This window comes from Embiotoca jacksoni, unplaced genomic scaffold (assembly GCF_022577435.1).
Source record: "Embiotoca jacksoni isolate LCO1_2020_lvr unplaced genomic scaffold, fEmbJac1.0.p SCAF_8, whole genome shotgun sequence".
NCBI lineage: Eukaryota > Metazoa > Chordata > Actinopteri > Embiotocidae > Embiotoca > Embiotoca jacksoni.
This window is the reverse complement of record NW_027185436.1, coordinates 10,297,503-10,320,110: the sequence shown is the minus strand read 5'-3', so window position 1 is coordinate 10,320,110 and position 22,608 is coordinate 10,297,503. Positions and strand designations below refer to the sequence as shown.

Here is a 22,608-nt window from a genome sequence, read left to right as displayed (position 1 = left end):
AGGTTGACAGCTTTAACCTCCACTAGACAAGGCCCTACTCGTTGATATCGAACTTGAATAAATTGGCAGATCAGTGGTGATGAATGAACTTGTAGCTTTTTGGGGGGGCCCACCGGTGTTGGTGTGGGGCAACGAGGTACATCCCACCAGTATATGTGTACGTGTGTGTGTTGAGGAGGTGCAAGTGTGCGTCCACGGTATGCATCTTTGTCCGTGCATGTTATTTATGTGTTTGTCCACACAGTTAACCCTTATTAAATCAGGCATGTTGACTCAAAATACTCCCATCTAGCAACAGTCTAACAACCAGCAGGAGTAAAAGTTGACACACTCAGTCACCTGTGCTAGAAGAGGAACGCAGCTCACGCTCTCCCATTGGAAACACACACATACACACATAAACACACAAATAAACACAGTGGCAGATGACATAAATAGCCCTCTCTCATTCAAAGAACTAGCAGAAATGGAGCTCATAGTTCCAGTGTCCATGAATGCAAAACTGACCTCTCAGTTTACAGCGATCATGACTCATAACATTTCCAAATAGCCCATTACCTCCCAAGAGGTCAAAGGTTCTTGCTTTCCTATCTTTCTTTCTCAGTTTTCCTCCTGCATCTATCGGCCTCAGGTCGTAAATCCATTGTTTAACCTGACGTTTTAACATGAGTGGGAGAACTCGAGCTTGACAAAGGAAAATTTCTAGATAAAGGCCTGTTTTGAAACAGACCTCTCTTCCCATCCCGGGAGCAGATTTTTGTTGTTGTTTAAAAAAAAAAATCTTAATGAGGAAAACACTGATTTTTATGAGAGAAAGTGTCAAAAAGAACCAAATTATTTACTAGTTAGACAAAAAAAAGAAGTTATACTTACCTTCTTACTTCCTGAGCCAAAGCTTTCTCTGTAGTTGTTATAACCTAAATTTCAACCACATACAATACTTAAATCATGTTTTGCGATACCTTTACTTTAATTGAGTATGATTCTACTCCGCTATATACTCCAATATAATCAACAACTAAATTGAGCTACCCAGCTGTATTTAAAGTAATTAAAATGAGCTCCAACTTTACCAGATGTTTACAGATTAATGCATTAACAATTATAATATGACAACATAAATATGACTCTGGAACAAGCCATAATGTACGAAAGAGGGCTTTTACTTTTGGTACTTTATTTTGAGTTAAGATTTGTTTTCCTAAAGTTATACAAAAGTCAACAAAAAAAAGCCTTTCTCTGCAATATAAAAAAAAAAAAGAGGTATACTTTGTTAGAGCTGGTTAAAATGATTCAAAAATGTATATTTTTGTGCATAAATATACTCTTGTCTTGTGTGGAAATCCCCTACTTTGTAACAATATGTTTGCCTGATCTGTTATGCCAACCATTTGAGGGCTCATCTGATTGTCTCTCTTATCTAATTAAGTGAGTCCCTTGGCTGAGGATGAATTCAGGATATTGTAACACTCTTCATTAAGGAGAGCGGTTACTATTTATGTTGCGATGACAACTCCTCTACTGCACCCATGGGAAAGACCATCCCCAATATCTGCACTCAATAATGGATTCAGGTTACTATTTATACTCCCTACGCTCCCCTCTCTTTCGCTCAGCTCTTTTCTCACTAAATTGTCACTTTTCCAGCTCTCGAAATAATTATAGCTGTTGGCCATCATCATCATCATAAAAAAAAAAGGAAAAAAAAGCTGTTACAGAAATAACCGAGGCCTCTGTAGACATCATTTAGACAGTTATTTAAGAGGACTAGATGTGTAGGTAACTCAAACCATCTAGTTGTGTGAGGGTACAGTCAGATGCTGGAAAAATGCATCAAACACAGCAAATCAAAATTCAGTCTGACTGCACTGGCCGCAAAGTGAGGACACTAAAAGGGAGGAGGAGTTTTATATTTTGTATTTAACAGACTAATTTGAGGATTTTTTTTTTTTAAATTTAAGCCCACTCAGTTTGGTTATCTCAGGGGGAAAAAAACAACCCAAAAAAACTAAAGTCAGGCAAAGATCTCATTCACAAAAACAAACAATTTAGTGAGATTAAGCGCATGGAACGTATGTTGTCATGGCTACAGTCTCTTAGTTACATTCGGTGTGCAGCGCCAACCAGTCCAACAGGTTCACGTGTTATAACACTGCGAACCAGCACTCGTGAATGACGAGCAGCGTCCTCTGCTGGTACAAACGAGTAACTACAGAGTTATTTAACAGGAAACTCGTTTTTTAAATAAAGTTTGCTTTTGTTTACAGAATCACTTAAACATGGCCTCCCTAGCAACCGAAAGACCCGATGATAAACATTGCTCAGTAACTACCACAGAGGTATTTTCCTGCATTTGATTTAAAAAAAGAAAAAAAAAAGAAAAAGAAAAAAGTGACACATATTAGGCAGTCGCAGATGTTTAAGTTCACTCGTATGTTTTACTGTTTTTCGGGAAAGCAGGAGATGTGGACGAGCTGGCGTTCGTCAGGCAGTGCTAGCCAACGTTAGCAAAGTTACCTATCAGAGGGCGGGGGGGGGGATTGTTTGGTAACTTTAATGATTTTGTTACTTATTCTTGTTACTGGCTTCTTGTAATCGTACACTCGTCATCAATTAATGTCATTGCTTTGTTGTATCTGCCTGGTACTTTCTTGGAGGATACGCTACTTCAGTGGCGTGTGTCCGACAATGGATGCCTTCTGTCTGTCACAGTTACCCAAGGTGCTGTATTACTAGATCGACACGGGGCCCGGTGTTGTATCATCGGACGCAACGCTGCGAAAGTTCAGCGTTTCCGAATATGTTAAAATTATACCTGCAGTTTTTGTCACATGGTGCACTAAGATCAGCTCCTGTGTTTTGCTTTTACTCAATTAATTTCAGCAGGGAGAAGGAGACGCTAGTGTCCAGCGGCCCTGCACACCGTCCCCGGTGATCATTGACAGCGGGGACTTCCGGCAGACCAGACTGAAAACCGCACAGTTTCTCAGGGAAGCCGAGAAGAACAGGAGGCAGTAAGTGAAGCTTCTCATCCATAAATCGCTGTAAAAATGACAGGAATACCGTACAATAAAGTAAATCCGATATACTACACATTTTGTTTCGTCCAGGCTTATGTCTGATCAGTGTTTTATGACCTGCAACAATTAGTTGATTAAGCAAATTCGTTTATTGGCAGAAAATGCATCACCGACTATTTTGTTAATCAATTCATAGTTTTAAGTCACTTTCTAATGATAAAAATCGTAAAAATCTTTGATTCCAGCTTCTAAAATGTGAATATTTTCTGGTGTCTTTGGTCCTCTGTCATAATAAACTGAATATCGTTTGGCTGTGGATGGATGGTTGGTTGGGACAAAAGAAGACATTTTAGGCTGCAACTTTAGCTTTGGGAAACTCAGGTCAACATCTCTCACCATTTTCTAACATTTTAGTGACCAAACAGCCATTCGATTAATACAAAAAAAAAAATCAACAGGTCTATAATAAAAGTAATCAGCCTTATATGACTTTGAGTATTAATTTCAGTCTCAGTTATTTCACACATGTACTATATTTTGTAAGAGCAAGCTTGCTCATTTACGTTTTATACTTTTACTTTCAAGTTTAAAGTTATAAAAAGTTAAAAACAGAAATGTAGGCCACATTTCTTATCTGTGCTGTATTAATGTAATCAGTTATTAAACCACTGTAACGTATTGAAGCAGTCGTTTAACTTTTCTGTTCTCACAGGATTGAAAAGTTGGAGAAAGAGAGGACACTCAATGGCCAGTGCAAAAAAAATGGCTGGACAGATGTGTCCGGAGAACTGGAGGAGTACGAGAAAGGGCTGGAGGAAGAAAGAAACGCTGAGAGTGGGTCCGACATTTTCTCAAGACAGTTTAATGTGGTGACAGGGCCTCTCAGACAGCCTTTTTACTGCGCTATAAAATACTCTTCTGTCAAGACTTATTGTATGTCTAGTTTCTTTCACCTTCACCAAAGGAACTCTCTGGAGTGGAAATATCCGTCCGCACCACTTTACCACTGCTATTCATAATTGTCTCCTTTTATTTTTTTTGTTTTTTTTTAGAGTTGAATCTTGAAAAGCAGCTCGTGAAGATCCATAATGGTGTGAGGAAGTTTCAGACACATCTAATTGATGTGAAACCAACTCCTGAGCGTAAGTTCTGTCGCTTGCATCAATACATCAATATAATAAATGCTATTATAAAGTACTGCACTGCTATTTATGAGCATAATGACACTAATTGTAAAGGAGTACAATGCGATGATAACATTTCTGCCTTTGTACTTGGACTTTCAGTGATTGAAAGACTGAAGGAAACTATGTCGGAGGTGGAAATCTCAATTAACAATCTAAAGGAGAAGCAGCGGTCATGGTAACAGGATACACAAAGCGGATTTGGACCAAATTATAAAAATACCAAAAAATTCAATGCGCTTTAATACAACAACTCTTTAATAAATACTTCATTTAACTTATAATGCTAATGACAGAATGTATATAGAGAACACAGTATTTAATACAATGGAACCGATTTTATATGTTTAGGTCAATAAAAGTAAGCAGGCAGTTAACAGCCGAATGTTAGCGAAAACAACAGTGACTGCTTCATACTGGGTATGAACACGTCTTTAAATTAACATATTATAAATAATCTTTGTGTTTCTTTGTTCCTCTCAGCTTTGAGGGATTTTTGAAGGAAGAGAGGATGTGCAGACAGGAGATCACTGCCTATGAGAAGAAGATTGAAAACTGGAGCCTTGCTGTCAACTTAAATGCCAAACTACCCACAGCTCCCAGTGTTAAGGTCAGTCCCTCTTCATCTGGGTTCCTGTGTGTATTTTCTCTGCTTTCCATCCGTTATTCAACGAACCTCATTCATAGTCTTATCTTTTCCATCAGACCAAACCCCCAGACAGAGACCTCCCTGCAGAGGTCAGAGCACTGGAGGCTTTCCTGCAGAAGACGGGAGGTCCTTATGGAGGCTGGGACCAATACGACCATCAGGCCTTCCTTAAAGTAAGTAAGACATCATTCTTTCCCAGTAACCTCTTTATTTCACCACCTTCTACTTCCAGGTCCTTGCACAGTCAGTGAGCATCACTCCTTCAATTGGGTTTGTTCAATGTTTTATCCTGTTAACTTCAGCGGATGCAAAGCCAAAAGTCCATCACCTCAAGGTTGTTATCTGACTTAATCTGCTTGATTGGTAGGTCTGGACGAAGCACAGTGGGCAACCTACCTACAGGAAGGAGGCCAAACTGTACCTGACTGGTAAAACACTGGAGGATATAGAGCAACATGAGGACTGGCATCAGGAGCTGATCTACCTGCAGGATAGAAAGAGAGAGGTAAAGTTAAAGAAAACAGTCCTCAATGCGCTGTGAGCCTCAACTTCTTGAGGGCTTCTTGACATTAAAAGTGAAGTGTGCCATTTTTGGTTGTCAGAGTAATAATTAAAAAAAACACCACACTTCTGTCATTTCTACTCTCTTTTTTTGTTGTTGTCAAAATTCAGTTTTCATGGTAACTGTGGGGGGCACTAAATTTAAGAATTTTAAGAATTTCATTCATTTCATGTATTCAACAGCCTACAATTTAATGTATTCTACAACAGATGAGAAGAGAGAACTAATTACCATAAACTTTTCCAGCATTATTACACTTTTGATAAAGGCCCATTTGATTGGCACACTCATCTTTTATCCACCAGGTTGTAGGTACAATATAGTTTAAACTTCACAGACAACACAGCACCTAACCCCTCCAGAAACCAGGAACAAACCCTGACTATGCCTATATATATATATATATATATATATATATATGCCTTATACTTTTATTAACCTCAATAGGTTTTCAGTTTTTTTGGAAGATGTCCACTGAGTATTTTGTGTCTCATTTTACCGCTCTTACTTAATACCATACCCAGGCCATTCAGCGGTGGAAAGCCAGCAAGCATCAAGAACGCCAGACCAGGCTACAGAGTCAGGAGGAGACAGGAGAGTCAGAAAGGAGGGAGAAGGAGGCCAGGGGCCAGGCCCAGCAACACAGGTGAGTCAGAAAAGGAACAGAGTTTAAAAAAAAAAAATCCCACCTCATCTAATGAGAACTCAAAGTGTTGGATTTTATTGGTCTTTTTTTTTTTTTTTTTAGCATGTTTGGCCTCTTCTGTTTTAGGACTGAGGAGGAGAGGAGGGAGGTGGCACGGCGACTGGACGAGTGGAGGGAGGAGAAGAAAAGGAAAGAAGAACAGGAAGAGGAGCAGAGACTGACTGAGGAGATACAAAAGAGAAGGCGGGAAAAGGTGATTTTATCCATGTGTGTGTGCCTGTGTTATTTTACTGGAGTTGTAGTTATGTAGTTATTTCAGGGTAGCTGCCCTCAACAAATTGCAGAACAGTTTGCCTCCATCAATCAAAACGATTTCTATTTGTTAGGAAGAGCGCCGACGCCAGCTGGAGGTGAAGCTGACTATTGAGGAGCAGCTCCGACTGAGGAAAGAGGAAGAGGATGAGCAGGGGAGGAGAAAGAGAGAGGAGGAAGAGAGAGAAATGGAGGAGAGGAGAAGGGAGGCAGCAAAGGGCATCAAACGCTTTAATGAAAGGGTACGATGTCTGAGAATCACAGAGACACAGGGAAACACAAGACCAAATTGTTTGCTTTAACCCAAGGTGCCTGGTGTCACTACTGTCAGAGGCCAGATTTAGATGTGGACGTGAACACGGTTGTTGTTCGGGGAGGCTGTGATGTCACCATACTCTGTAAAGTACAAAGTCAACTGCCTTTCTGCAGGATCTTCACAAGGTGGAGGCAAAGCTTCATGAAAAACAGCTGATGCAAAAAGAGGAAGAGGAAAGACAGAGGAGAATCACTGCTCAGTTGAAGGAGAAGGTGAGCGTTACAGAGTGAACAGTCTTAGAATGATTCACAAAAAGAAAAACGTTTTAATCATTAAATCTGACCATCTTTAACACCTTAAACAAACAAAATAAAGAGGGTTTAGATGGATGTTTATTTGTTCCACATTCAGGTGGATGGTCATGTCAGCAGAGACCCTTCCAGGCTTTCCCGTCCCACTAAGGGATGGCAGGAGCGAATGAAACACATTGGACCCTCAGGAGGAGGGCCCGTCCTGCAATTGTTTCACAGGTCTGATCCCGTATACTTTTTGAAATTACAGTCGGTGGATCAGGTTTCTTCTTGAAACAGAAGGAGTGTTTTCGCTAATAATAACTTTAATTGCTTACTGAATTCCTGAAATCTTCTTTGTCTTGTTACAGAGCTGTTCCCACTTGGAGACAAGGCTTGTGATGAATCCAACAGAACAGACCTGAAAAATATTCAGTGTATTGTTAAGAAATAAAATCAAAGAAAAATGCACCAAATTGTGCCTTTATTTGAATTTACTCTGTGCTGCTGTTATACAATCTGTGAATCAAATGAGTTTGCTTTTCAGACTGGGAAACTGTTATTTTCAATAAATGGTTGCGAAAACTTCTCCACGCTCCTATCTGATGATCTATATTTGCTCCATGAGTGATTTTTGGTGGAAGGATGATAGTGACTTGTCTTTATCGTGGATTATCGAGCAATTTCCCACAAGCAATATTAAAAAAAAAAAAAAATCAGTTTGTGTAACATCTCCTAGTTGTGGACACTCTTTGTGTGCGTCGCTCTGTTGTCCGAGCTTTTATTTTGAAAACGCCGGAAAGGGTTCCTCATAGGTGCGGATTCAAAGATGGCGGAGGAGGAGAGCCAGTTTGAAGAATTTGAGCAAATAGACTTTTTAAGGGATCGACATGTACGATTCTTCCAGAGAACGCTGCAGGTGTTACCTGAGAGATACGCATCGCTGGAAACAACCAGGTTGGTTCCCGGAAATGGAGAACGGTGCTCTGGTTTATGTGTTTTGGTTGGAGAACTTGACTTAGCGTCCGAGCTAACTGCGGCTCACCAGCAGTTTTGAATGGAGGCTAGTGCTGCTCAGCGTAGCATTCGTGCTAAACATCAGCCAGGGAAGTTGTGATAAGAGAGAGATGAAGTAAAAGGTGTTTATTTTAGCCTGCCAGCAAACCTTTTACAAACAATTTTTTTTTTTAATTTTTATCTTCCAGTATTCTCGTGTGACTCCTCACTGCCACAGTTTTTTTCTGGCCAGGCTTTCATACTTCTTACATGTGGGTTCTTCTGAAAGAAATCCTAAATGTTCCTTCTTTTCCAGGTTAACTATTATATTCTTTGCCCTGTCTGGTCTGGACGTGCTGGACGCCCTGGAGGTGATTGATAGGAACAGCATGATTGAGTGGATCTATTCACTACAGGTTCTGCCCACAGAGGATCGTAAGTCGTCTTCCTTTTTTCACACCAGGCTGAGTTTACAGAGTTAATTTCCCAAAAAAATTTACACAATTATACATTATACATCGGCAAAAATAAATGAATAAAAAAAAAAAGGTTAACAGGAAGCAGCAGATCAAAAGATGGCAACGAACGACATCATATGCAAGTTGAATGAAGCGCCTCTCTTCTCTCTTCTACGCTCTTTGAATGCCCAAATGAACACATGAAGTTGACATCGGTCGTGTACCTATAGATGGATCCAGTTTCCTCTGTTATCTTCTGCACAAAAAAAAAAAAAAAAAAGTTGCCAACTTTAGTATAAAAAAAATTCTCCTGAGTCAGAAAGTAGTACTGTCAAGCCCCCTCAGAGCTTTATCAAACTAATTCATCCTTGTTTTATCTCTGGCAAGATCGATTTTTTTTTTCAGTACTGTTTTGACAAAGCCAGAAGAGAGAAAAGGCTCGCCAAGGAAAGGGCCTCCTAATTTCTGTAGTAGGTGGAGGAGGTGCAGACACGCCCTGATTTCCGGGACGGGAGGGTGATCGTGTGTGAATGGTAACACCAGGAAAAGCATAACTTTAAGGAGTTTTGTGGGGACGTGATGGAAGTTAAAACTCATACCAAAGCATTTCGGGTACATTTCTCTGTTATTGCTGTCGGACGTGCATTTGTGAATCCTTCGGTACCATCATGGTGGGAGGGAGAGAGGGGACTGCAGGGTGGAGGAGGGGGAAGTTAGCGTTATCGCCATTGTGAGTTTTTCTTTAAGCAAACATTTCAAAATGGTCTCGTCACATTTGTCAACTTCAGAGCTGTCAAACTTGAAAGCTGGTGAAACATTTTTCTACTTTTTGGACCTTGAAAGAGATTCTGTCCTCCAGGTGTCCCCTACCTGTTACAGCTGCACCTCTGAACATCAAGGAAAGTTTCTCTCTGAATATTTAATGACTCTTCTTTTGAATTTCATAATTTTTGTTTCTTTAACAAGCCACTCTGCCATCTGTTTGGATACCCATTTAGTTAATTATTTAAGACATAAACCGAAATAGTGGAGAGATGGCCATGCTTGATTGGTCTCAGCTTTGCTGCTGCCATATGTTCGGTGTCTCGCTGGTTTCTTGTCATTAGATGTGAAAATGCAGTTCAGGAGGCACCTGAGATTTCCTAACGTAGCATCAGTATGGAAATGCATTTTTGATATGAAACTGTTCAGACTTCTGACAGTTGTTTACGGACGTATCCAACTGAACGCCGGTGTGTCGACTCGATTAATCTGTTTCTGTACATTTGTTTTGTGTAACGTGTGTCTGCATCTCTGGCACACGACTTCTGTCCATGATGCTGTTCGAGGTACCATTTTCAAACCAAAATGTGGTTGTCAGACAGTTGTTTTTGCAGCATTAGTGGGTTGAAAATGCATCCATATTGCATTGTGTGAAATGATGGTACAGCTGTTAAATGGCAAATCTCAAGAATAATTGAGAATAATCCTTCCTGCCATGTAGATTTAGAGTTTATTAATCCCGCAGTGGGGAAATTTAGTAACGACATGTAGTGCAACATGACCAGTTTATTATAAGACTGTCAGTCAGAAATGGTGATATTATGTGTGACATGTAAAATTTTAATCTCTCTTTTTTTTTAATGGACATATGTTGAACACTTCATGCAGCATGATGACATTTTGTCCATCGCGGTTTGCAATATGTTGCATTTCCATCATCGCCAGCAGATGGCAGCAGTGCCCTTTATTTTCTTTATAACGTTGAGCATCTTTGTGGCACCTGACTGAAGGTCATCAGAGAGTGAGACAGTAAAACAGGAATGCTTGCTTGGTCCATTTTCTCTCGATGTTTACACAGTACTTAATGCTGAAATTTTTTTTTTTTTTTACATCTGTTCCTTCCTTTCTCCCGTTTCTCTGCTAGAATCAAACCTTAGTCATTGTGGGTTTCGAGGTTCGTCACATATTGGAATCCCTTACAGCACAAAGGTACTTTTCTTTACATTTCTTAGCCTAAAGTGTTTTCAGGTGTAACCAAACATTGTGTTTTGTGTGGAAGATGTTAAATGCCCCTTCATTTGAATTAGGCTAAGTGATTTAAATATAATTTGGGACACGGTTTCACTGCTGTGACCCCATGTTAATGCTGTTTTTCTCCATTAATCCTTCTCAAAATATTTAGATTTTAAACTGTTTAAATCCGTGTACCGATATGCTCTCTCACAGCAGGAGGTCTGAGCCATTTCTGCTTTATTAGCACCATCCCTGCAGCTGCAGGACTAGCACTCGGTGGCATTACCATTTCTTGTTTTGTCTTTCCACTGCAGCTGTATGAATGATGTCTCGCTGTGATACTTTCTTCAGGGTCCAGGTGTGCTCCATCCGTACGACAGTGGCCACGTAGCCATGACCTACACTGGACTGTGCTCGCTGCTAATACTCGGAGATGACCTGAGTCGAGTTAATAAACAGGCCTGCCTGGCTGGTCTCAGAGCACTGCAGCTGGAGGATGGCAGGTCAGTACACACACACACACACACACACGTACACACACGTACGCACACACACACATGCACACACATTAGCACTCTGACTCTACAGTGGCAGTTTCACTCTGACTCTGAAACACCCGAGGTCATGTGAACACTAGCTCCCTTAAAGTGAACTGACATTAACTCACAGTCGATCCTACGCTAGTAGATCTTTGGCCGCGTCCACAAACACACACACACCGCAAACACACGTGCGTTGTGTTTGCAGAATCATGCCTGGTACATAACACTATCTTGAGACATATTTATGAATGAGCTAGCAGTTTGGCAATTTCGGTTGACAGGCCTTTAACAATGTCATGTCAAATGCAACAAATTGCCAGTGAAAATCGTGGAAATTTTCTGAAGTCAATGTCACCACTTTGACTCGGTCAAAAATGTCCAGTTTGCCCTCCTGTCCTCTTTGTCTTTTTTTTTCCCAGATCTAAAAAGTTTATGTGAAGCAGTTATCACAGATCCAGAGAAACAAATACATTAAAACTGAAATGTGTAAATGTGGCAAAATATTGAGATGTCTGTCTCGTGTTCCTGTCAATCCTCAGGACAGACAGTCGGCTAACTTCCTGTTTGTGTGACTCTTCTGTCGTTATGGCTCTCTGTGTCTTCTCTCTTTCAGTTTCTACGCAGTGCCAGAGGGAAGCGAAAATGACATACGGTTTATCTACTGTGCAGCCAGTATCTGTTACATGCTGGATGACTGGTCAGGAATGGACATCCAAAAGGCCATCGAGTACATCCGAGGAAGTTTGGTGAGCAGATGTTAAAAATCTAGACAGAGGTGGGGAGAATGTGAACCATGATGAATTAGTACAACGAGACCAGCCCGACAGGGTGGCTTTTTCCGCACCAGCCCAAGCAATGCTGCAACACTTGAACGAGGCGAACAGGCCACCCACTTTCAGGAGGTGGCACTCTGCCTAGAAATACTTCATTTATAATAAATGGCGGGGGGTGGACAGCAGTGCATCATGGTCTTAAAGCTGCAGCAGAGGGTTTTCTGCAGGAGGAAAACAACATGTTAAAACCTCGTGATGTGGTACTTCAGTCATAGTTTTGTCAGATCACTGACTGATGTTTATCTCAACCCTTTACTTTAACCTCAGTGGGGTGCAACACTTCAAAGCTCTTGGAGTGAGATGTTGTCATCGATCAATCAGACTTTATTTAGATTCATACAAATACAATGTAACACAAAGTGCTTTACATGATAAAAACAATACCCCAGTACCATCACACACACACACACACACACCTACACCCACACCCACACCTACACCCACACCCACACACCTCTCCCCATCCACACGCAGGCAATAGATTACTATATTATAACAAAGATTCAATAAAAACAAAGGGACTCGGGGAACATTATCTGTCACACAAATCAGGAAGGAGCAAACATCAGACTCTGAATTAAATGTTAAATAAAGTACTAATAAATACAAAAAAAGAGTTTGCATTTTCAAGTCAGCACAGAGTCTTTCATCTCTAAACCTCAGCTGATATTAAGTTTGACATTTAGCAAAAGAGTGTTTTATTACATAGCTTCCCTATTATTTACATGGGTGTGTATGCACACACACACACACACACACACACACACACACACACACACACACACACACCGAGACAGAGAAAGGTCTGTTCATTATTTGATAGATAACTGTAAATCATGACTCAAAGTATATTTGTCCGCTGGCTGAGTTCTGTTGGGTGGATTCCAAAAAGTCTTTGGCAAAGCAGTTAGTAGTTTGGTGAGTGTCGGTGAGTGTCGGTGTACGTAGAGCTCCAGATGAGCGTTTGCGTGTCAGACCGCCTGGAACAGGAGACAAGTTCACCAGCCACACTGACAGTCTCTCTTACATTTAGATGGCGCCAGGTATCCATTTACTAACCTTATTGTTACGGTCTGAACCGACCAGACAGAGAACTGTTTCCCAACTCACTGCCATGTGTTGTTTGTATTTTTTTGTATGAACTGCCACTTATACTTAGAAAGCTGTTTTCCATAAAATTGCTTCAAAACATGTCACCGTTTCAGGGTCAGTGAGGTTTCTCTAAAACCTTAAGAGTGCAACTAGATCCCGGTTAGCGAAACCTACTCCAGGTCCTCATTTGTAATTTCCAAACGAGGTCACAAAGCCTGTTTTTAATTTTTTTTTAATTTTTTTATTGTCGGTTATTTTTAGCTGCTGCGCTCCAGAAAAATCTGAAATAATACTGTAAGTGAAACCCTTCTGGGAGCAAGACCACATTTAACACTAACATTTTGAATTAAATACAAGATGGTGATCACCTGGCGTACTTTAAATCACCTTACACCTCCACATTCAGTTGTTTAAAGTTTCCCCTACAAGGTGCAGTGTTGTTTTTTTTTTCTTTGAGTTGCAAAGTCTTTTATATTTGTAATTTCACAGCAGAAAGTGTAAAAGGAAGTGACAGATATTTGGTAAAAAAAAAAGTACCGTTTGTAGCATGCGAAAAAGCTATTACAAGGAAGTGGGGGAGGACGCAACCACCGATAAACAAAAAGCACAACTGGATTAAAAGTGGGATCTCATTGTACCTTGTAACCCTGTTTTTTTTAATGGCAGTTCACAAGCTTTGTTTGTTTCTTTTCCTGAAACTGTTGGTGTTACAGATTTAAGTGGAAATAATGTTTTTCTGTTTTAATGGGGTTTAGTGAGCGAAATGAATACATTTATGTGTTTCAGCCTCTAATCTTTTTTCATGAGTGTAATGAAATATTTTGCTTCTAATTGAATGTTGTTGTTTCCCCCCCCCCCCCCCCCCCCCCCCTCTCTCTCTCTCTCTCTCTCTCTCTCTCGCAGTCATACGACAATGGGTTTGGCCAGGGAGCCGGGCGAGAGTCACATGGTGAGTTTGATCATCTTCTAATGGTTTATACTTAGTCAAAGATATCAGAAGTGTGTGTTAGAGTGTGTTTGAGGTGGAGATGTGTTGAGGCGCACTAGAAAACGTACAGATTTTTCCACACTTTTCAGCCCAAATGCATGAATACTGATGTGATTTTTGAGTTCATGTGAGATCAAAAGATGCGGAGGTGCTTTGGCAGAGTCGCAGTCGGGTTTGAAAAGTGCCTGATGGGAGTAACTACTTTAAAGGATTAGCTATTAAAATCCATCTCTACGGTTGTGCTGATTAATCCCTCCCCCCCGTCAAATTTAACCTTGTTATTCGGGCATGAAAGCCTCCATCCTACACGCATGCACATGCACGCACGCATACACACGCACACGCACACACACACACACACACACACACACACACACACACACACACACACACACACACACACACACACACACCTTCTCTCACACACACACACACACACACACACACACACACACACACACACACACACACACACACACACACACACACCTTCTCTCACACACCCACACACACACACCTTCTCTCACACACACACCTTCTCTCACACACCCACACACACACCTTCTCACACACGCACACACACCTTCTCTCACACACCTTTTCACACACACCTTCTCTTTCTCACACACACACACACACACACACACACACACACACACACACACACACACACACACACACACATTTCAAAGCACTGCTCGGTAACATATCTGCAGTCACAGTTTTTGTCCTTATGAACGAAGAATTTCCTTATCAGCTTCGTGGCCCGCTGTAAAGGCCTAAATTAAAAACTATGAAATGAAAACTGCTTGAAGGTGCAGATTCTAGTGAATTTTCATAACTTCCCTCCTCGCGACAAGTTGTGTGATTAATGGCTTCATTGAGGGTCAGCTCTCCTCTGCAAACCAGCCAACTCTGTCTGAGGGCTGATTACACATCAGTAGAGATACACAGTGGATGTCCATTACCCATCCACCCTCGAAGCGTGTGTTTGCTCAGCGCCAAGACCTCCCACACCGTGCACCTTAAATGTGCGCAGACTGGCGCACTGTTGTGTTGATAATTGTGCAGGGCAATACGAGAAACATGGTGTATACATTAATATTCCTCTAGTAAATTCACTGTGCTGCATGGGGGAGGGGAGGGGGGGGGGTTAAGTCGGGTGTGAGTATTTATCAAAGTATCCAAAATGGTGCCAAAAAGCAGCGTTTTTGAGCATTTTTACTTTTTTTTTTTTTTTTTTTTTTTACAGTACAAGCCGTCCGGTAGAGTAGATGGTTTTGGAGACCCCACGGATGTGTTGCATTCCGATTCATATTTATCCCGTCTTCCTCTGCCTCGGGCAGATAGTAAGCCAGACATGGTTGATTAGAGGCTCGTGTGACACGTTGGCAGATTTACACTCCTGACCCAAACACTTCACCTCACCTTCCTTTTGTCTCCCTCCCTCCCTCACACGGGAACACACAAACACAGATATGCAGGTCGGGACGGCGGTAATGTTTAGGGGTCATTTAAAAGCATGGTGATAATGACAGCAAGGTTGGAGAAGGTGATGAATATTCCCCGCTTGTGTCCACACTGATAGTCGATGAACGCTCGCATGTTTGTATGACTCCAGCTGAAAAGGCTTCGCATTCAGTCTCACCTTAAACCCAAAATTCTGGGGAAACGGCATGCGTTACTACCCCACACAAATGTTAAAAAGGGCCGCCTAAAGCATCTTAATACCACTGAAAAGTCTTTAATTATTCTGTATACTCGTGTGAAACACCAGGTAACTCCATGTTATCACTTCCAAAGAAAGGTTGAAAGTGAGAGTAGCAGCTTGCTATCAATTATTTGGCAGTAAATGGGCCCACACACTGACACACCCTCGGTTTTTACTGCGGTGCCCTGTAATTATCTCGTTGTCTTGTCATCAAACCGTGTCGGGATGAGCCGTTTTAATCAGACAGCAGTTGTCAAATTGAATTGTGATTTACACGTATCTGTTGTGTGTGTGTGTGTGTGTGTGTGTGTGTGTGTGTGTGTCCAGGCGGCTGGACGTACTGCGCCATAGCCTCTCTGTGTCTGATGGGTCGACTGGAGGAGGCGCTGAGTCAGCGGGAGCTGGACAGGATCCGGCGCTGGTGCATTATGAGGCAGCAGAGCGGTTTCCACGGCCGTCCCAACAAACCTGTAGACACATGCTACTCCTTCTGGGTGGGAGCTACGTTAGAGGTAAAGACGGATGGAACGCACACACACGCGCACACACACACACACACACACACACACACCCCTACACACCTTCCTGCATGCATTGACATGTAACACATTATAACGCAGTGTTTATTCTCACTACCTAAACCACTGGGTTAAAGTTTCACATCTGCAACCCAAAATATAGAAAAACCTTTCAGCATGTGGGTCAGAACTATGCTAGAGGTGCACACATGAACACGCATGATCCAGACAACCGTGAGCTTAGCAGCTATGAGTAAGCCCCACACACACACACATGCACACACACACATACACACGATGCAGGATAACTATGGATTTCTGGGTCAGAAGTGTGCCAGAGGGACAAATGTGCAAACAAATCATTTTTACGTGGTAAACACTCAAGTGTGTGATCACCGATTGCAGGAACGCACCTTTATGAAATGCAGTGATAGCAGCGTGATCTCTCTCTCTCTGAACACAACACGCATCTTTGGAACTGAATTTGCATCTAAAACCGTACAAACAGCCAGTTGAACATACTGAACAGCTCTCTGATTTTCTTCCTGGAACTTCCCCTTGTACTTCTCTCTCACCCTCTTCCTCTCCCACCCTCTTCCTCGTCACACTCTCTCCTCTCCCAGCTGTTAGACGTGTTCCAGTATTCGAACTTTGACAAGAACCGGAGCTTCATCCTGTCCACGCAGGACCGGTTGGTGGGCGGCTTCGCCAAGTGGCCGGACAGCCACCCAGGTACGCGATGCGACCCTGAGAGGCGGCCGTTGCGTGAACACGTTGCAGTGGACGCTCGCCGTCGTTCGATGCAGTGCAAGTAAAAGCGCACCTCTGGAAAGACAGTTGTGAAGCCATAGTTGTTTATATGGGTCTTGTCTCGGTGGGGTTGTCGTGCCTCTGCGCCAGCGGCAGCTGTAGCTGGAGGCACGATGTGTTTGGGTGGTCTGTGCATGCGAACAGCCGTCCTGTTCTCATGAAGGCAAAATCTCAAGAACTCCTTGAGGGAATGTTTTCACTTGGCCTCAAAGACGAACCGATTAGATTGTAGTCGTCTAAGGTCAAAGGTCACTGTGACTTCACAAAACATGTTTGTGGCCATAAGTCAAGAATCCAGATCCTAATTATGACAACATTTCACGCAAATGTCTCAATAGCATAAAATAATGAAGCGATGCCATTTTATATTCCAAAGGTCAACGTCACTGTGACGCCATAATGTTCCCGCAAAAACACTTTCTGTTGTCCGCCGTGAAACTCTGGGGATTGAACGGATGTTCTGTGCTGGCGAGTTAAAGATGTGTGTGACGAATCAACATTTTAGAATTTGTACCCGCTTTGCAGCAACATTTATATTTAAAGCATTGTCCGCTGGCAATCGGCTTTATTGGACATGTTATGGATGTTATAGTACATGCCTGGACAGACATGGGACGCAGACTACAACTTGACTGGTTGGCAGAGGAATACATCCGCGAAGCGGTATTTCTAGTTTGCATCTGTACAGGTAAACTAAAGTACAAGTGACACAAATGACGTGCTTTATAATACTTTAAAGGCCACAGAACGTTGCTATTTATTTTTCCCCCGAAGCTTCCCATTGAGCACAAAGCGTCGGACGATCTAAGCAGTTCGCGTTTCTTTTATTTTCAGCCTCTCGGTCTGACCAGTTTCTACCGCGCCTTCCACAGGTGCAGAGGTCAGGGTGGAGTTGCGTTTGGCAGTTTTACTTGAGATCAATGGAAAAGCTCTTGTAACCCTAAACTTCAATGATCTACGTGTGTGTGTGTGTGTGTGTGTGTGTGTGTGTGCGCGCGCGCGCGCGCGTGTACGCATTTGTGTGTTCTTGTAATGTGTAATTGATGAGGTGATTGTTCGTAAGGTAGCCCAAGGACACAGGAGATCGAGCTCCTCACATTACAGGAACAAGGCAGAGAAGATGGTGTGGATGAAACGATGAGATGACAAAAAGACAGTGAGAGTACAAAGCCTCATAAATATCGCTCAACAAAAGAGAGTTTTAGGACATAAAGGCGACTCTGCTCCAGTGTGGGCTCGGATAGCTTTGGATGTGTGTGTGTGTGTGTGTGTGTGTGTGTGTGTGTGTGTGTGTGTGTGTGTGTGTGTGTGTGCGTACATGAGCGGTGAACTGGTCTGGGAAGATATGAAGAGTAACAATAATCAAACAAAAGAAGATGCTGAGTATTTGCGAGGCAGATCTGTGGTAAATGTACTTTGAACGTTTGACACATTCTGGGTTTGTCCACAGGTCGGAGGAAGGTCAGGTCATTACTGTTAGTGTGTTTTCTATAAGCAAGAAATATGTCTCTGGAAACTGATTTTGAATTGTTTATATTTGAATTTAAATGATTTAATTTGAATAATTTCTCTGAAAAGTGGAGTCTGAAGAGCATAATCTGAAATTTAACTAAATTTGAAACTGAATTTCGATAAACTTGAAACTAAATGTAACATTATGAAATTGCATTAATTTGCTCTGCAACTATATTTGATCCTCATAGATTATTCAACTCTCTGTGTACTTCTATATTCAATTCGCAACATTAAAATTCAGGTCCGGGAATTTAACTTTTAATTTGTGCTTCGCACGTGCAATCGAGTTCTCTCCTTTTCGGCCAATCGGCACCTCATGTAGTCCCGAAGACAAACTTCTCCCACGTGTCCTACCGTCTTCACGTCTCTGACCATTTCCTTCACTCTCATTGAAGTGCCTGATGTATCAACCGAACAGTATCTTCCACTATAATCATCAATAACGGCAAGAGCCCATTCCTGTTTGTCAATATTCCCTCCCAACCCCCTCAGAATGATTTGACTGTTTATGTTGTGTAAAATGTTCCATCGTCATCAAAACCATGAGATAGTTAAGACGATACTATGAGCGAGTACTGCAGGCGATAATATGGTACGTTGCTTAGTGACCTTCGGTGAAATGCGATTGTGATTTTACCACGTTGCGATGTTCTGCAGTGTCGTCCAGATTAATTATTCTGAACTAGCTGTTTTAAAACAAATATTTACGTTTTCACATTGATTGATGCAGCTAATGGGGCTTTAATCGACTCTGACGTCTCCGTCCAATCATCTGTCATTTCATGATAATTCAATTACTGCTCCATTTACTGGCCGCTGTAGCTTTTACTCTCGTCCCAGGGGAGGGAAATGGCCACGGGGCCAACCTGCGTGCATAATTTATGTCCGCTTAAAGGTGCAGTTCAACAAAAACAATGCTTCCATATCGGGGAGGTTTTTAATGGGAGATTAGGTAATTATTGTCTTATCGATTCTGTAATGGGGAATGAGGTGACAACCTCCATCTCTGTCTTATCTCTTGATTATTGTGAAGGCTACAGACCTGTCACATGCAGGTGCACCTGCTCTGATGCATGTTCCCATGTCTGACTTACATTCTCTCTCCCACCCCCCACCCCCACCCCCTCCTCTCCCCTCCCCCCTCCAATCTGTCCTGTCACCCCTTCATCCCTCATTGTGCTCCTCGTTCTCTCCCCTGTGCCAGACCCTCTCCATGCCTACTTGGGGCTGTGTGGTCTGGCTCTGATCGGCGAGCCCAGCCTGAGAAAGGTCCACCCAGCTCTTAACATCACCCAGAGAGCCTTCGAGCACCTCCAGCAGCTGCAGCAGACGTGGAGGGACAACACCGGCAGCTGCAGCAGACAGCACTGACAGCGGGACGCGCCGCAGCTCTGTCCTCTGAACAGGTTCAGTAAATGGGAGGTTGAAGTCGACTGGACTTTTGCCGTGTGTCTCGAAAGACGTCGGGCCGCTCGTCCGAGGGGCCCTCGTTTCAGGAATCAAGGGCAACTTTTCATCTAAAGCGACTTTTCTGTTTCAGCAATACACGCCACACTTTTTCGCTGCCTTTTTTTTTTTTTTTATTAGTCCACAGTAGTCAAGAACAGTGTGGTTTGTGAGAATATAATGATGTGCCAGAAAGTCAAATTTGAGTCACTGGAAACTTGGAAGAAAATCCAGATGCCTCCATTTTGCAAAACATTTTAGATAATGGCCTTTTTGGAGTTTCCCTGTTCATTAGCCTTATTGTTGTAGTCAAGAACACCTTCCCAGCCAAGGATCAACACAACCTTCAATTCACATGGACATAAGAAACGCCCTCTCGGTAAACCTTCCTCACAGTTTGAGGGGGTATCACAGTAGACTTAGGGAACATCTAAAGTGTCTTTTTTAACTGGTTCTGGAGTCACCTGTCCAGCTGAATTATATCTGTATATTTTAAGCAAACATAATCTGGTAATTTATGGGGTAAATATGGAAGATGTTAAATCAAGTTATGATGTTTTTTTTATTTAAAGACAGATGAAACAAGTCCCTTTCCTCCAATCATTATATACAGCGTTTGTTTGCTTTGCTGCTCTTCTGACATTTCCATCTTCTTTAAAGCCTTGAGCTCTCCCATCCTGAAGGTGATTCCAGCCTGGCAGGTTTACTCTCCTGAGCTTTTCACTCCAGCATCTTCCAGTTTCACCACTGCAGGCCCTGTTCAGTGATCGAGGTTTAAAAGATAATTGGGCTGCTGAGGGGAAATTCAGGCAAGAGGCGGCAATCCAACTTTTAGGAGAAAAAAAAAAAAAAAACTCCTAAAAAGAAGATTTAAATGGGTTTAGCTTACAGGCCTTATCATCACAGAAAATCTCATTTTTGTTTGCATCTTTCCTAAGGCAAACAGAAAAATAGATTGCGCCTCTTCAGGGAATTGGGAAGACGGTGAAAATCCCTTCTTTCCCGTAGGGCAGTAAGCTGTCGGTTTTAGCGGAAGATCCCGTCCCGACTCCTGCAGCCTGAGCTGATCCGAACTGCACTGTTCACTCGCTTCCATACTCCCTGCAAGGCAGAAATCAATGGAAGAGAAATAAGACAATGGCAACACAACTTGAGGAAATGTAACCCTTTGAACTGCGCTGGGAATTGACACGTTATTTTCAGTACAGAAAGGAAGCAGGGCAAAAACAAAGAACAATGAACGTGTGCAGAATGGACCGCCGTGTGTCAGGAAACACAAACATGTATCCAACGTGCCGGTCACACATCCCCCCACCCCCCTAAAGTGTTGATCACCGCCAAGACTTGACGAAGGTTTGTGATCCTGCCATCTACTCCCGGACTCCCCGCCACTGAGGCAACGCTGACTGGACGGTCTGCACAGGTGCTCACAGGCATTAAGAACCACTTGCAGCGCATTCAAGTCGCCTTCGGGCCTTCTTGCCCTCGACTTGGGGGTGCGCAGCGGGTTTTAAAATTTCAAATACGATCCCAACGCGGTGACTCGTGGCGCTGAAACTCGGAAGCTGCACCTCTTGCCCTTTATATCAGCTCTCCCGAGTCCTAGCAAGCAACATTTCCAGCTTCGCGTCATCCATCCAGCCCCCCTTTGCTGAAGCCACACCCTTTCATTATAAGGCCACTGTCTCTACAAACACCTGCTCCCCGAGAGAGGAGGGGACGATTTCACAGCGGGTCAGAAATCCAGTCGTCGCATCTGCAGCCGTTGGCACCTGCGGGAGTTTCCCCGCGTGAAGCCCCGCCTCTTGACTGGTTATGAACACTGGGATCGCCTCTGCGGTTTTGATTCCACCATCTAAAATAGAGCTGCAATCCGCCCTCGTGTTTCTTCCCGCCAAGTCACCCTCCTTTTCGGACCTAAAAGGCAGACCAGGCAGACGGAGGGAAGGAGAGAAGAGGTGGATAAATAAATCATTTGAACCATCTATTATTAAAAGCAAACTGTCAGAGGCTGAAATCTCCTCTCTGAACCCAGACCACACCCCCAGAGTTAGATCTGTTTTGGTGGAGAAAACCCATCACTTTACTCAATACAAAGCTCTTATTATTTGACGTTACTGCTTTACCCGAGGCAATAGGCTTTTCTACACCTCTGCCGATTATTTTCCTCTAATATTTTCTTAGTTTAGTTTCATTTTCTTATGCCATCACGGTTTTGCACAGGATTTTGTATCGCCACAATCGTCTTTTATATTGTCGTACTTTTCTCAGATGTCGCAGCTGCTGAAATGAGCCTCAAGACACAAATGGTGTGATTAAAATGTGCTTTTTAATTATTCATCGTCCAATATCGAATATTCTCAATATTTTTGTGTTTCACGTATTCGAGGCCCCCGAATCTGAAGTAAATGCGAGTGGTCCAAAATACACCGAAAGGAAAAACTGCAGTTGCTGCACCGCTGTAGGCGCAGATCAATTGAAATTGAATTACCCCCCCCACCACACACACACACACACACACACACACACACACACACACACACACACACACACACACACACACACACAACGCTTCTTCCGATATACCATTTATTTCTAGCACAGGCTGCCATTCTGTCCTTCGCCAGACTCAGAAATGTGCCTCACGTAGCCTCGTTTTGGCTTTCTACACATACAGCGCACTTATGTTGGGTTTAGCGCTGCTCTTTCTATCCACGGGGGCTCTGAATGTTCGTGTTCCTTCGAGGATGCGGAGGAAATATCGACTCTAAATGCTCGCGAGGAA

General features: G+C 42.7%; 2 protein-coding genes across 2 annotated transcripts; both read left to right on the top strand.

Moving 5' to 3' along the window:
* The first annotated feature begins 2,279 nt into the window (after nucleotides 1-2,279).
* On the top strand, nucleotides 2,280-7,496 carry LOC138191625 (coiled-coil domain-containing protein 112). The gene is made up of 14 exons (XM_069138540.1): nucleotides 2,280-2,339; nucleotides 2,884-3,014; nucleotides 3,733-3,854; nucleotides 4,073-4,162; nucleotides 4,307-4,382; nucleotides 4,688-4,814; nucleotides 4,910-5,026; nucleotides 5,221-5,358; nucleotides 5,940-6,061; nucleotides 6,188-6,314; nucleotides 6,448-6,615; nucleotides 6,803-6,901; nucleotides 7,041-7,159; nucleotides 7,291-7,496. The coding sequence occupies exons 1-14, from the start codon at nucleotides 2,280-2,282 to the stop codon at nucleotides 7,319-7,321; spliced, it is 1,527 nt and encodes a 508-aa protein (XP_068994641.1). The 3' UTR covers nucleotides 7,322-7,496.
* Nucleotides 7,497-7,748: 252 nt separating this feature from the next.
* On the top strand, nucleotides 7,749-22,161 carry pggt1b (protein geranylgeranyltransferase type I, beta subunit). The gene is made up of 9 exons (XM_069138448.1): nucleotides 7,749-7,876; nucleotides 8,232-8,350; nucleotides 10,280-10,344; nucleotides 10,720-10,871; nucleotides 11,524-11,656; nucleotides 13,739-13,784; nucleotides 15,862-16,046; nucleotides 16,676-16,784; nucleotides 19,582-22,161. The coding sequence occupies exons 1-9, from the start codon at nucleotides 7,749-7,751 to the stop codon at nucleotides 19,746-19,748; spliced, it is 1,104 nt and encodes a 367-aa protein (XP_068994549.1). The 3' UTR covers nucleotides 19,749-22,161.
* Nucleotides 22,162-22,608: the final 447 nt, after the last annotated feature.